At 39.9% G+C, this 14,160-nt stretch overlaps 1 protein-coding gene across 3 annotated transcripts in view; it reads right to left on the bottom strand.

Annotated features, from left to right (window-relative positions):
* Window positions 1-413: 413 nt before the first annotated feature.
* The window catches only part of xpot (exportin, tRNA (nuclear export receptor for tRNAs)), a 36,278-nt gene continuing 22,531 nt past the window's right edge, over window positions 414-14,160 (bottom strand). For all 3 annotated transcript variants that reach the window (XM_041255413.1, XM_041255415.1, XM_041255414.1), the window contains exons 16-25: window positions 13,923-13,992; window positions 11,360-11,598; window positions 9,825-10,110; window positions 8,219-8,408; window positions 7,293-7,409; window positions 6,757-6,872; window positions 6,510-6,557; window positions 5,237-5,308; window positions 2,896-2,952; window positions 414-1,433 (exon numbers count right to left, since the gene is read on the bottom strand). In XM_041255413.1, the coding sequence (XP_041111347.1) occupies window positions 1,407-1,433; window positions 2,896-2,952; window positions 5,237-5,308; window positions 6,510-6,557; window positions 6,757-6,872; window positions 7,293-7,409; window positions 8,219-8,408; window positions 9,825-10,110; window positions 11,360-11,598; window positions 13,923-13,992 (1,222 nt within the window). In that variant the 3' untranslated portion in view covers window positions 414-1,406. The remainder of the gene's footprint in view (window positions 1,434-2,895; window positions 2,953-5,236; window positions 5,309-6,509; window positions 6,558-6,756; window positions 6,873-7,292; window positions 7,410-8,218; window positions 8,409-9,824; window positions 10,111-11,359; window positions 11,599-13,922; window positions 13,993-14,160) is intronic.

Here is a 14,160-nt window from a genome sequence, read left to right on the forward strand (position 1 = left end):
GTGCCGTCATAGATGCATGTACACTACATTGATGAGATCAGCCAAAGAACCTTTATATAAAATCAAGTTTCCTTTTGTTTGTCTAGCAATGCACTGCCATCCACTAGATGGTGCTGGCGCTTACTAATATAAACTTTGGCTGATCTAGCCTACATTACATATGTTTATGGCAGGTAAGTAGAACTGAAGCGCCTGAACTCAGTCAAAGCCCCCGAACAAAAAACTAACAATATCTGAACTGTAATAGAAACCACTCAGGAAAAATAAGGGAACATTTGCTTTGAAGCTACTTAATAATTATGCGTCTCCCATACACCCTTCCTTTAAACACTGTACTTGTACACATACCATTGTGAACTAATTCAGAAAAAAAACAAAACTCTATTGGAGGCCTTACAAAGACTCCAAATATGTTAATGTGTTTAAACGTGTTTATTTGCAGATTTTAAACAATAAAAGAAACTAAAAAACAGAACATAAAACCCATAGTACTATTCATGAGTCTTTTTCCTAGACTGTTTCTCAAACTCAGGGAAAGTTTACAAACATTAAAAAAAAATATATATCACTAACCTCTTGAGGTCATACATTCTAAATTAAATAGAAATCACTTCACTTTATGCTTTAATCTGGACAGTCCCCTCATAACTGATCTCTGTTCCGTTTGTGGCATCGATAATGAACAGATCCAGATCTTTATACCCCAGAGCCAGTATACCTGGAGCTTAAAGGCATGCATGTTACCTAAAGGGCAGAATACCAGCTTCCTCCTGTACACAAGCAAGGCAGAATACAGCCGTGCATGCTTACAATTCACCTGCAACATCAGCTGTTGAGACAATGATTTTGAAAATCTTCACTACGTAAAATACATTTTTTGTTAAAGTGTTGCAAAACCTGAATGTCTACCCTTATATTACAGAAATTCTGCAACAATATGCATTTTTTCTTTAACAGCAATGTTCAGCTGTGCGGCAGTTCAAATCTACACCTATCAAACGATCGCTCCTTTGAAATTACAACGATGGTGCATTTTTAAAAAGATGTACACGTTTTTGGCCGAGTTTAGTCACCCCCCCCCCCCCATTTTTTATTTTTTATTTAACATTTAGTCATTCTCTGCTTGCATTAAGATGAATCCTCTGTTCCTTACAGCTGCAATTTAGAATGAATATACAAGTCAATGAGAGGCAGGGGTTGCTCAGCTGCAGCTGGCCAGGTTCGACTCTCCCAGGAACGGGGGACTACAGAAAGCAGTCTGTGTTTATCTGCACCATACTGACGTTTAAACAGAAACTATGGGCTTGATTATCCGTAAGCACTAAGCATCTCCACTAATAAACCTCCGAGCCAGCAAGGTCTCTGCAGTCTTCGTTCACAGGGTCCAGATCCTAACACAGTCCAGTTTAGGGTTTCGCTCGTTGAAAGAATATCTGGGAAAATAAAAAAAACAGGTCATGAAAAAGATGATCACCACAACCTACACCAGTCACATGTCACACTTCTATTTTTACATATGTACACCTCCTTATATCACCGGATTCTGATAGCACAGATTATGTCGTAAATAATGTTGTAAACAAGTTGTAATCACGTGTGGACATGAATTAAAGCATACATCAATCCCATACATTATGCCAAAGAATATGCTATATCAATACACAGACATATAGGTACACAGATGGAGCTATAGATACCTCGATCTATCTACTGTACGGGCCAGAATATATTGTGTATTACCAGCCCAAAACCAACAAGAGACATTATTATGTGATAATATATTCTGAACCATATGTTATTTTAAATCTTCTAAGTTCCTGAAATCACACAAAAGTGAATAACACTTAAAAACAAAAATATAGCTTTGTGAGGTTTATATCATCGTTTTTCTTTTTTCTTTCTTTAATGTCTCCTTAAACTGTCGTGTTACTGGTCGGAACCTCACGGTTTCAGAGTTCTCGTTATCGTTTGGGTTAATTTACATTTTGATTGTTTCTTCTCTGTTGTTCTGTGGTTCTTGTAGCGAGAGTGATAATGGCAGTGGTTTGCTTTTAAATGAACCTGCTGACCAGGGAGCATCATATATAATTTTTTCAGAATATCTATCTAGTTTAAAAGGCAGACATTCCATTTACTGCGTAGTTTACTTTTATTTTCTTAGAAAAGGAAGTTCAATCTGTTACTGTAGCACAGCCCTGCACAAAGAGTGGGTTTTGTGTATATATTGTAAATAGTATTGTGTAAATGTGTGTAAATGTTGTAATTGAATAATGAAGTACCTGACGCTCCTGGGAGAGCCTGCCTGCTGTGTGTGATTGCCAGCTGTGGATAAATCAGCAGGTAGGTGTGTTTCAGCGGAGCGTCAGGTATAAAGAGGTCCTGTTTGTTCACTGTGGGGCTGCTGCAAAGCCAAGGACAATGGGCTGAACACTGTCCACGCTACCCGAACATAGAGACCTGGCTGTGTAATCCTGATCGCCGTGAGAGTGATCCGGGATCAGAAGCGAAACCGCTGACGGCCCTGCTAGTAGTCGGATTTGGTTATAATTGAACAGAGAAGATTAGTTCAGGGATTGTAAATCCCTCTAACATATAGTGAGTGAGGTGTATAAAGTGGGACCTCCATGCTTTAGGGAGTAGCGCACGCTGTTTTTACAGCACCTTTATTTTGATAGTTTTTTGTACTGTTTTTATTTTGCCTTTGTGCAGCTTGCTGTACGTGTCCTCTGTGTGTTACCATGGCTGGCAAAGTCACATGAACCCTTTTGTTTATTTACTTTATTTTGTGTGAATAAATCCTCCGCACCTGTGGGGCGTGTCAACTTTGTCTCGATCTCCTGCCAGTCACTCAGCAGCGATTACATGCACCCACAATCAAGATCCTGTCACACTTACCTTTAGGTAATTCTTAAAAACTTTTAAATCCGGCTGCTGAAGTGCTTGACAAAATTCCTGCATGAGTGGAAAAAAAATAAAATAATTCAGCACAGCAAGCTAATAACGAACACCTTGAAAGAACAGCTGGAAGGCAGTAGAGCAAAAACCTTGAATATGATTTCTTTTTTTTTTTTTGGTGGCTTGCTTTGTGAAAGGTTGCTTTTAAAGAAAGAGGTAAAGGTCTTCCTGGGTTGAACACAGGGTGTGCCATCAAAAACAGGACATGCCGATCACAGTAAGAGGTCTGTACTGATTCAATAAAGCAGAGGGCTTTGAATTGCAATTCTGCAGTCTGAAAGGATTAGGTTCACATGTAGATGCTCTTGGAGCCAACACAGATTTCTTTACAAAGCTGCTGAAATGTGCAATTACCAGCTGTAAACAGAGCTTGGCTGTATTGTACTAAACATGTTACAACACTGTAAACCCTGATACAGCTACAGCAATCAAACACACTATTTATTTACTTCTATCTATCTATCTATAAAACAATTACCAGCTGTAAAACATAAGTCTATGTATTGTACCCCTTTATAAACGGATACAGACTGTAAACCCCTGATTTTTACAAGCAATCACAACATTCACTATATTTACTATTCTATAATTTTCTATTATAAAACGTAAATATAAATAAAAAAATAGTGCTTATTTAAAACAATACATACAGTGCCTATAGAAAGTCTGCACCCCCTTTCAAAATGTTCACCTTTTGTTGCCTTATAGCCTGGAATTAAGATGCATTAATTTTTCCCCCATCACAACTTCCAAGTGGAATAAAATATTCTAGAAATTTGTAAAAAATTAATTAAATAAAAACTAAAATAGCTTGGTTGGATAAGTGTCCACCCCACTTAGCAATCCTAAATGAGCTCAGGTGTAACCAATCGCCTTCAAAATCACACGGCATGTTAAGTGGCCTCCACCTGTGTTAAACTGTAGTGATTCATATGATTTCAGGATATATTCAGCAGTTCCTGTAAGTTCCCTCTGCTGGGTAGTGCATTTCAAAGCAAAGACTCAACCATGAGCACCAAGGCGCTTTCAAAACAACTCAAAGTTGTTGAAAGGCACAGATCAGGGGATGGGTATAAAACAATATCAAAGGCCTTGAATATCCCTTGGGGCACGGTCAAGACGATTATTAAGAAGTGGAACCACCAAGACCCTGCCTAGATCAGGCCGCCCCTCCAAACTGGATGACTGATCAGAGAGGCTACCAAGAGGCCAATGGCAACTTTGCAAGAGCTACAGGCTTTTATGGCCAAGACTGGTCAAAGTGTGCAGTGACAATATCCCAAACACTCCACAAATCTGGCCTAAATGCAAAGAGTTATGTTTGGCGCAAACCCAACACAGTGCATCACCCAAAGAACACCATCCCTTCTGTGAAGCATGGTGTTGGCAGCATCATGTTATGGGGATGTTTCTCATTGGCAGTGACTGAGGCATTTATCAGGATAGAAGGGAAAATGAATGGAGCAAAGTACAGTGAAGTCCTCGAGGAAAACCTGCTGCCCTCTGCAAGAAAGCTGAAACTAGGACGGAAGTTCACCTTTCAACATGACAACGACCCGAAGCACCGAGCCAAAGCTACACTGGACCTAAATCCAATCGAAAATTTGTGGCATGACTTGAAGATTGCTGTCCATCAATGCTCCCCAAGGAACTTGACAGAGCTTGAACAGTTTTGTAAAGAAGAATGGTCAAATATTGCCAAATCTTGGTGTGCAAAGTTGGTAGAGACCTATCCCAACAGAGTCACAGATGTAATTGCTCCCAAAGGTGCTTCCACCAAGTATTAACTAAGGGGGTTGGAGACTTATCCAATTATGATCTTTCGGTTTTGTATTTTATTATGTCATTTTTTTCTCAATAAAAACTTTTTTCCCCTTAACAGCGTGGAGTATGGTGTGTAGGTAAGTGAAAAAAAATCCTCATTTAAATGTATGAAACTCTGAGGCACTGACACAACAAAATGTGGAAAAAGTTCAAAGGGGTGTAGACTTTCTATAGGCACTGCTGAATATATCCTGAAATCATGTGAATCACTACAATTTAACACAGGTGGATGCCACTTAACTTGGTGTGTGATAGGAAAAAAATGGGGAGAGTAACAAACCAGTGTCACCAATGTGTATTTACTGCAGAAGGCTTATAAATTAGATTTAAACCGAGCATGAAAACAAACAGGATAGTTGCAGTCTAATTATATATATATATATATATATATATATATATATATATATATTATATATATATATATATATATAAATCTCAACTGTCATTTTAGGCTTACCTGGATAATGTCAGGAGCTACTTGCAGTGAAGGCAGGTATTCTTGCTGAAGGTACTGAATACATTCTGGTCCCTGAAAAAGAAGTGCGTTCTTATAAACTGTAGTTGACCCTGACGTTCATGTTATAGAAATTCCTCAGATGGATGACATTAAGATTGGCTGTACTGTTTAACCATGTCATGCCCATTTCTGTAATCACATGTGATCCAATGCTTAGCCACCCCTCTATTATTCTTTTTTAAATCCAGCCTCACAAGACAGAATGTTTCATATGTAGCACATTATGTGTTGCCAGACAGGGGCAAAATAAATTAACTTTGTGCAAGAAACAGAATCTAGTTACATAAACAAAGTAGCTTCTCTCATTTAAAAAATGAGGGGGCAATACAGGGTTAATACACAAAGATAAAGACAGAGGAAGAAAGAGAGAGAGAGAAATAAACATACTGTATACAGTAGGGGCGTAACGATTCATCATGTATCAATGAATCACAAACAAAACAGTCATCATACAAAGCAGCTAATCTGGCCCACCACCTGTATTGTGAAACATATCTAGGTCTCGAAGTTTTCTGCTTTTATTTTTGATCACAGAACATCCCTTTAAACTTACTTTAAGCCAAATCTGTTTCCTAATTTAAAAAGCTGTGTCACTTCCTTTTACCTTCATACCCTAATTGAGCCCGATTCTGTTTTGCTTCATTTTTATTTCAAACAGATGTGACAAATTACATTAATTGCTCATCACTGATCCCAATTGCATTCATCCTAAATCCATCATTTAAAACCTCCTTGATTTGTAGCAAAGAAAAATAATCTTAAACCTAATCTTTTAATTAGTAGTTTTCTCTTTCTTGGATGCAGACAGCTTAACAACTACATATCGCATCACAACCTGCATGTCGCGCTGTGTACCGTATTAGCATATCGCTACACCCCCAGTATGTGGTATAGAATCCTATGTAAGATACAAGCGGATTTTCACCCACTCAAGGTCAGAGCAGTGATATAGCCCACTTGATGAAATTACACTGAACCTTGTTGGCCAACACAAGGAAACTGTACTGCATTGTGGGCTGTAATGAAACTTCCACATTGATACTGGAGGAACACCCCCAGTACATACTGTAGCAGGTCTGTGATGACATCGCATCTCTCTCACATGACAAGTCATACTTGGTTATTGGTAACTCGAATTTACCTGAGGACTGTGGAATGAATTCAAAGCGATTTTTTTCATAAAAACAGTTAGTAGGTAATTTAGGGATTTTACCCTTTTGAGATGAATAGTTTTCAAAGTCACTGCACACTCCGACAAAGCCTGTTTAAAAAACATAAAAACAGAACAAATCTGTTTTAACATTGCAACTGAACGAGTACATTATGCTTACACAATGCTGAGTATATTATATATGCACAATGTACCTCCAACTACTCTAAATACAGAGAAGGTGGGTCATCATTTAGAGAAAAAGAGACTGCAGTTGAAGTATTAGGAGAAGAAACAACAAAACATTTACCAGGACAGTCTGAGCATCAGCCAAATCAAACGTGGGCTTTAGCGGCGCCAGGAAGCAAGCCGGCACCATGTGTTTGTAGATGAAATCGGCAAAACCGACCAGTCCATTCTTCCCACCTGTTAGGAAATAAATGCATGTCTATAGGAAACTTCAGCAAAAACAGCAGGATCTTGTATATCTTAGCCGTGACAGAGTAACACAGAGGCGACTTTGTCCACACAGCAACAGGAAGGGTTCCCTGTGTGTAGCAAGCACAGCAGCAAGATTTACTGCATTTGGTTCTTTTCCCTCTCAATACACTGCTTCAAAACGTACAGGGATACAGAATTTCATTGACGTAACCAGCTTTCCTTGATTGAGGGTTGTGCAGTTAACCAATTCATTAAAGCTCCACAGTTAACTGTTTAACAGGTACAGTATGACAGCAAACTTCTACTGCTGTGCCTGCGAGGATATCCAGTGGCAAGATGATAGGAAGCTCAATAGAGGCGGAACAGACATCATTTTTTTCCCGGTTAGAAAAAAAGACTACCCACCCCAAAGCTCAACCAGTTTGGAAAGGATGATGAAGCAGGTTTTCTGAGCAATAGGATCGGGGAAGTCAACGGCTCCTTGGATGATGGTGAACAAAACCTGTTCCACGTTCTCTACCCCTGCAAAACATAGCAGAGTCGCTTCAAAACCCATTCCACGTTCTCTATCCCTGCAAAACATAGTGGAGTAGCTCCTGCTGGGTCACAGACAGACACACACACATTATTCCTGATACACTTGAGAGGTTTATGCTTTTTTTTTAGGTTTTTGCTTGTAGGATGAGTAATAAGATTAAAATAATCATTTAATGAGGGACTAATTTTGTTAAAGATAACAATTAAATGAGTTAGGGACAGCATGTATCCATATGAACTGACACACACTTGCTCGTCACCCCTATACAAAGCAGTCAATTAAAAAATGTTACCTAAACTTTTCTAAAAGGTAATTCCCCACCCCCCCGATACATTTAACAGTGTTGGCTTAATGTTTGTGTGTTAAATAGATATGTTAGTTACATTCAACTCCCACAACTGCTGTATAAAATTAAAGTTATTGGTGTGGCAAAAAAGAAATCCCCACGACGCACCCAGAAATATATCCACACATTCTAGCACTTAATGGACTACACGACTAATGAAAAACTATTTGTCTTCAGTAATGCAATGGTGCTTTCAGCTCTTCAGCAATTACAAAACAGAGAACAACATTTCTCATAATGGAGTGAAAGTTTTAAACTAAGACAAGAGACGATCATACCTGAGACAAAGACATTCACCCCCCCACCCCCCACCCCCCTTTAGTTGAAACTTTTCAAAAAGTAATGACAGATATCAAGTCAGCCAGCACACACTGTAAGGCTGAACAAAGTCATTGCAATGGCCCCGAAGCTCCTGGCATCAAATACAGCAGCATCTTTCAGTCTCACCCTGGTTGCCAATGATCTCACTCATGCCACTGCTTGCGACCGTCTGCAGGAAGGCGAAGTAGCTCCTCCGCAGCATCTGCTTCTCCAGAGCGGCGTTCTGATCGTTCTCCTCAGCGTGCCGGGCTAGCACCTCGAAGATCGCCTGAACCAGAGGCATGAAGACCTGCTGCAGGAAGGGGGACACCTGGGCCTGCAGACATAGACGCAATGCAATACAACAGAATTTACAATATACAGTTGACAGGGTACTAGATAAAAGGAGCAGAATGCCCTGGACTAAAAGGCGTGACACTTTATTCCCGTGGGTAGGTGGAAGTCGGCCGGCTAGAAAAGGGACTGAGCTACAGTACCCAAACTCTATGACCTGAACAGGAAACCGCGGATTGGAGAAGCGGATGAGCTCATTAACCAAGGAGTCATGAGCAAGGGTATAAAACAGGGGCGTACCAAAGTAATCTGTTCCTTGGTAAATGGCTAGTGTTTCAAACCTACAAGGAGTCTGTGTTGCCGTATTGTGAACCGTGAGTTTTGTCTTGTGTTTGTTCGTGTTTGTTAACTGTTGTCTGTTTTTTAACAGACTACCAGTAGCATGATCCGGAGTTGTAGCGAAAGCCAGCATAAACCCAGACATCACTTTCACCCCTGCATTTTCACAGAGAACTGTAATAGACCACTAGCACTTAATCACTGTCATTAAGAACTGTGTTTGTTTTGTGTTTAGTGTTGGTGTGTTAAACTGGACTTTTGGTTGTGGGTCAAACCCATGGGATTTTTACAAACAAAGTGATACAAGCCGCTGTATTCACTTCCACCATTATTTACAGGTGTTTGCCATAAGGCTCTGGACATTGTTAATAAACACCCTTGCACCTGGAAATCATTGTCCGTCAGTTTTGTATACACTCTGCACTGCACGCATCTGTAATCACTTACCACTTTGCCACAACAATACAATGCCATTCAATACAATACAATACAATGGGGATTTATGAAGTGCCTTTTGTGAAACCTCAAAGCGCTGTACATATAATAATAAAATTATAATAATAAAATGCCTGGTCAAACAAATAGGTTTTTAATCTTGAATTAAAATATTGCTGTGATAGCTTCTACAATCCGGCACAATTTTTATGTCTGGTCTGCTAAAAATCAATGTAAATATATCTGTGAAGTCTGGCACAGAGTTATGTGGTTAAGTTCATAAGTATAATTAGGTATGTCCTGCAGGTATGGTACATCTACTGTACAACTCTTGTTCACATAATGGAAAAAGTAAAATTACAATGAATACAATCCTTGAATTACTGGGTACACCTGGACTCTACGTCTACTGTATGTACTGCAATAGAGGATGCGTTAAGTAACTGAGTGGCTCAGCGCAAGAATTTATCCACTGTAGTGATCTGAGCTGCTCAGTAGGAGCTGCACTGAGCATGCCATTAAGTGGGTTCTTTCACTGAGCAACTCACACACTTAACGCACCCACTGATTCTGAAATAGTTTATCATTGATACTTCTTTTTTTGGGTACAGCGTTAGATTTGACAGTACCCCTGTAACCCAGCACGTTGTATATTTTTTTGGTGCCAGGAAGGGTTTGACTGTACCTTGAACTTGGCTGTGATCTGGTTGAGGAGTGGTATGAACTCCTGCAGGTCTTTGGCCTCACAGTCCTTGAGCATGTGCTCGGAGGCGGAGGGGATGAAGGGCAGCACCTCCTCCTCCAGGCAGATGATCATCCTGTGCAGGAAGGTGCGCACCCCACTACGCAGGACCTCCTTTTGCACGGGGCAGCTGAGAGCCGGCAGGAAGGTCTGCAGGCAGTCGCGGTACACCTCCGAGCAGCCGCATTGCTTTACTGTCTGCTTGTTGCTGAACGCCTTGCTGGTTCGACTGCAAAAGATACACCTTTCATTTATTAACCCTTTCAGCTTACCTTAGCTCTGTATATTAACATATGCTGTCAGAAATCACTGCACTCCAAGGTCTCACTCTGAGGAAGTGTTTAAATGTTAAAAAAAACAAAAATAAAATGCTTTGTCCTGTTCATGTACAGCTATGGCCAAAAGTTTTGATCACCCTATAGAACAGTTTAATGAAACCTACTCAATAATGTTATGTTAACATATTGAATTACATAACTAAATTATGTTCACACACACATATATATATCTCTCTATATATATATATATATATATATATATATATATATATATATATATATATATATATATATATATATATATATATATACACACACACACACACACACACACACACACACTAGACACACACACCAACTTACTGTCAGAGTCCTAGGATTGTAAGATCCCCTACGTTTTGCCAAACCGGTATATTGACATTATAACAATAAAGGAGCTCCTTCAGCTCAACAAAAATAATTCAGGACTGAAAGGGTTAAAGTGCTTGCGGTTAACAGAGCAACTACAGAAATCGTACCTGTCATGCCACATAGGTCTCAAATGAAAGCTTTATAAGAAACGCGTCTTGTAGCAAACATGGATTTTTTTTTTTTTCTCCCTCTCATGAAGACTAACTGTTTCATTTTTAAAAAGTACCATAATTTCACCTTTGGCCAAGAGCTTGTCTGTCAACAAAGGCTTGTTTTATGACAGGGAAGAAGGCACCCAAGGGCTTGGGAGTCAATTTCACCCTCCAGGTAAAGTCTCCAAGGAAGTTGAATTGTCCATTCAATGGCTCCATTCCTGCCATTAACCAACCAACTGCTTCCCCAATTGACTGACATGCTTTCAGCTAGTTACATGAGCCAGAAGGCGCTGCTGGAATGAAATTACCGAAAAAGTGTAACAGACTCCCTGAGAATAAGGCATGGAAACTCAGAACTTTTTTTAACCTTGTGTAGCAATAGATGTTTTAAAATGAAAATGCAAATTTGCTTCAGCTTGTGTTTCTTTCAAAACTACACCCTGGAGAACTATGTAGATAATGGAACTGCAAAACTGGCAAGATTCCTGGAATTATTCTGTTAGGTCCAATCACTAGTAACAGTTCATCCAGAGAGCTAATTAGTGGCTTGAGATTCCTAGAATACAGGGTATCAACATTTCTGGACACTGCTCTCCTCCATGGAGGGCTGTGCTATTGACCGCTGCACACCGACCTGGCAAAGCCCACCGCATGGTTCAGACAGTCTGCCAGTGCGGCCTGCCTCCCCTCATCCTGCTCCATGGGCAGCTTGTCCAATAAGATTGTGAACTTCTCCATCAGAGGAGTGAGCAGGTTCTTCAACAGGGCCTGCTTCCGCTCCGCCGTGTACTCACTGTTGACGATCAGCACCCCGGCCGCTTCAAAAATAAACAGCTGGTCGTCGTTCGACAGCAAGGCCTGGAAACCGTTCTCCTGGAACAACAACAGGAAACTCACAGGAGCTGATACAGGAAAATGGTCTGGAACAACAGGAAACTCTCACGGGAGCAGACCCTGGAAACCAGTCTGGAACAGGAAACTCATATAGGAGCAGACCCTGGAAACCAGTCTGGAACAACAGGAAACTCATATAGGAGCAGACCCTAGAAACCAGTCTGGAACAGGAAACTCACAAAGGAGCAGACCCTAGAAACCAGTCTGGAACAGGAAACTCACAAAGGAGCAGACCCTAGAAACCAGTCTGGAACAACAGGAAACTCTCATAGGAGCTGACCCTGGAAACCAGTCTGGAACAACAGGAAACTCATATAGGAGCAGACCCTAGAAACCAGTCTGGAACAGGAAACTCACAAAGGAGCAGACCCTAGAAACCAGTCTGGAACAGGAAACTCACAAAGGAGCAGACCCTAGAAACCAGTCTGGAACAACAGGAAACTCTCATAGGAGCTGACCCTGGAAACCAGTCTGGAACAACAGGAAACTCTCATAGGAGCTGACCCTGGAAACCAGTCTGGAACAACAGGAAACTCTCATAGGAGCAGACCCTGGAAACCAGTCTGGAACAACAGGAAACTCTCATAGGAGCAGACCCGGGCAGGACTGCAACCCCCTTGCAGTTTTACAAGGCTGTAAATTCATCATTTGATCCACTACTGCCAAACCCTTCTGTCTAAAAGAGGCAACCAGTTCTTAAAGCCAGAAAAATGCAAACACAAATTAAATACAATTTCAGACTAATCTATAGCAAAGACTAAACAATAGCAAAAGCATTTTAAAAGATATGGTTTTTCCAGATTAAAGCACTTCTTTAGTTTTACGGTGGTCAGTAAGTTAGTTTTACTGTACCCACCAAAGGCAACCATTTGTCCTTGTATTCTATTTACGTCCATTAAAACAGCTTTAAAACAGGATACTTCAATTAAATGGCAAGAGCCATCTGTAGGATGAAAATGTACTGGAAATATCATGACAGTAAAATGCATGGGTAATGTTAAAGCAGTTTAATGGAGTTGACTTTTGGCATAAGTAGAGTAACTACAGTTTAAAATGATTGGAGAAATGTACGGATGAAACAGGGTAAACAATTAACCACAGTAACCTTGTAAAAGAGATTGGTCAGTGGTCAACTGCACTTGAATGGAGTAACAGCTAAAGTGATAATTACAGTAATCCGTCGCATAAAGTGTATAAATGAATCCTGTTTTAAATACCATTATACACAGCTGTAACAATCAGTAGGGTTACATGACAAAGCGTTTCCCGAAAAAAGTAATGTTTTCGGAAAACTGAATCAGAAAACTCATTTTCTTAAAAAACGTCACTTTTTTGTGTTTACATGATTAACGATAGAAAATCTAATTAGAATTCAACTGTATACATGGATTGAAGTTTTGGGAAAACGCAGGATATTTTCGCATGCAAAGTACTGTAGTAGCCCAAGTACGATTTAAAGACTGGACATTTCTGAGATAGAAAGGAGACCAATCCAATATAGTGCTTTATCGAAGTGTCAGGTCTTAAATTCAAAGATTACTATCCTACACCTCTATTCAAATTCCCCACAATGTGCAATCAGCCTTTCCAACAGCTCATCCTCATGTCATTTTAAAGCTGGAAAACATTTGCTGCTTCAGTATGGGCTATTAACATATACATACAGACTTTAACAAATGTATTACTTTATCCATAACTAGACAAATAGATGCATGCAGACTCACTACAGATTATTATTGTTTTCTCTTTTCTAAAATCACGTGCAGGAATGAAGGTCAAAGTTTGCACATGTGCAGTATGCTATCTGAAATTTCTAGTGCTGTTTTCCCGAAAACTGACTTTCGGTATATTCCGATACGTGTGTTTACATGACTTTTGATATAAGGAATTTGTTTTCCAAAAATTACGAAAAATATCGTAATTGTAAACGCACTGAGTGACTATATTCACACAATTATTGTTTTGAAATTCGTCTTTTAAATTAGGGAGCTCCCCTAAATGCCTTGTTTAGAAAGATACTGGGTATTAATGCTTGTAACAGAGTAGCCGTCTGCTGTGTGGGTGCAGTGGTTGAAGCTGATATGCCCCGCAGGCAAACAGGACTTATTTACATATCAAGTCAACTCAGTGAACAGCTCAATTACACGGTTCAGTGCATCAAGACACTATAAAAAATTAAACTTTTAGAAAGGAACATCAGTGCAAGATGATTATGAAACAGTACATTTTCAATCTGATCAAGTGGTTTTATTTTATATCTCCCTGTGTATGAAAGCTGCTCCCTGCTGACTGTCAGTACTTACAGGAGGAGACAGCTCCAGCAGGTCCTGGATTCTGCTCAGAATATCCTCAATGAAGGCACTCATGTGTTTGCTAAAGGGAGGGACAAAAAAAAAAGAAAGAAAGAAATACTTAAGGGTTAGTCTGTCGTTTGCTGTTCTTTCCAGTAGCACTGAATGACTTCAGGCATTTTTTTTAAATGTACTATTGCTAATTGTGGACAGCAACAACATTTGACAAAAGCAAGTCTGTCAGTAACTG

The sequence above is a fragment of the Polyodon spathula genome, chromosome 7 (assembly GCF_017654505.1).
Source record: "Polyodon spathula isolate WHYD16114869_AA chromosome 7, ASM1765450v1, whole genome shotgun sequence".
NCBI lineage: Eukaryota > Metazoa > Chordata > Actinopteri > Acipenseriformes > Polyodontidae > Polyodon > Polyodon spathula.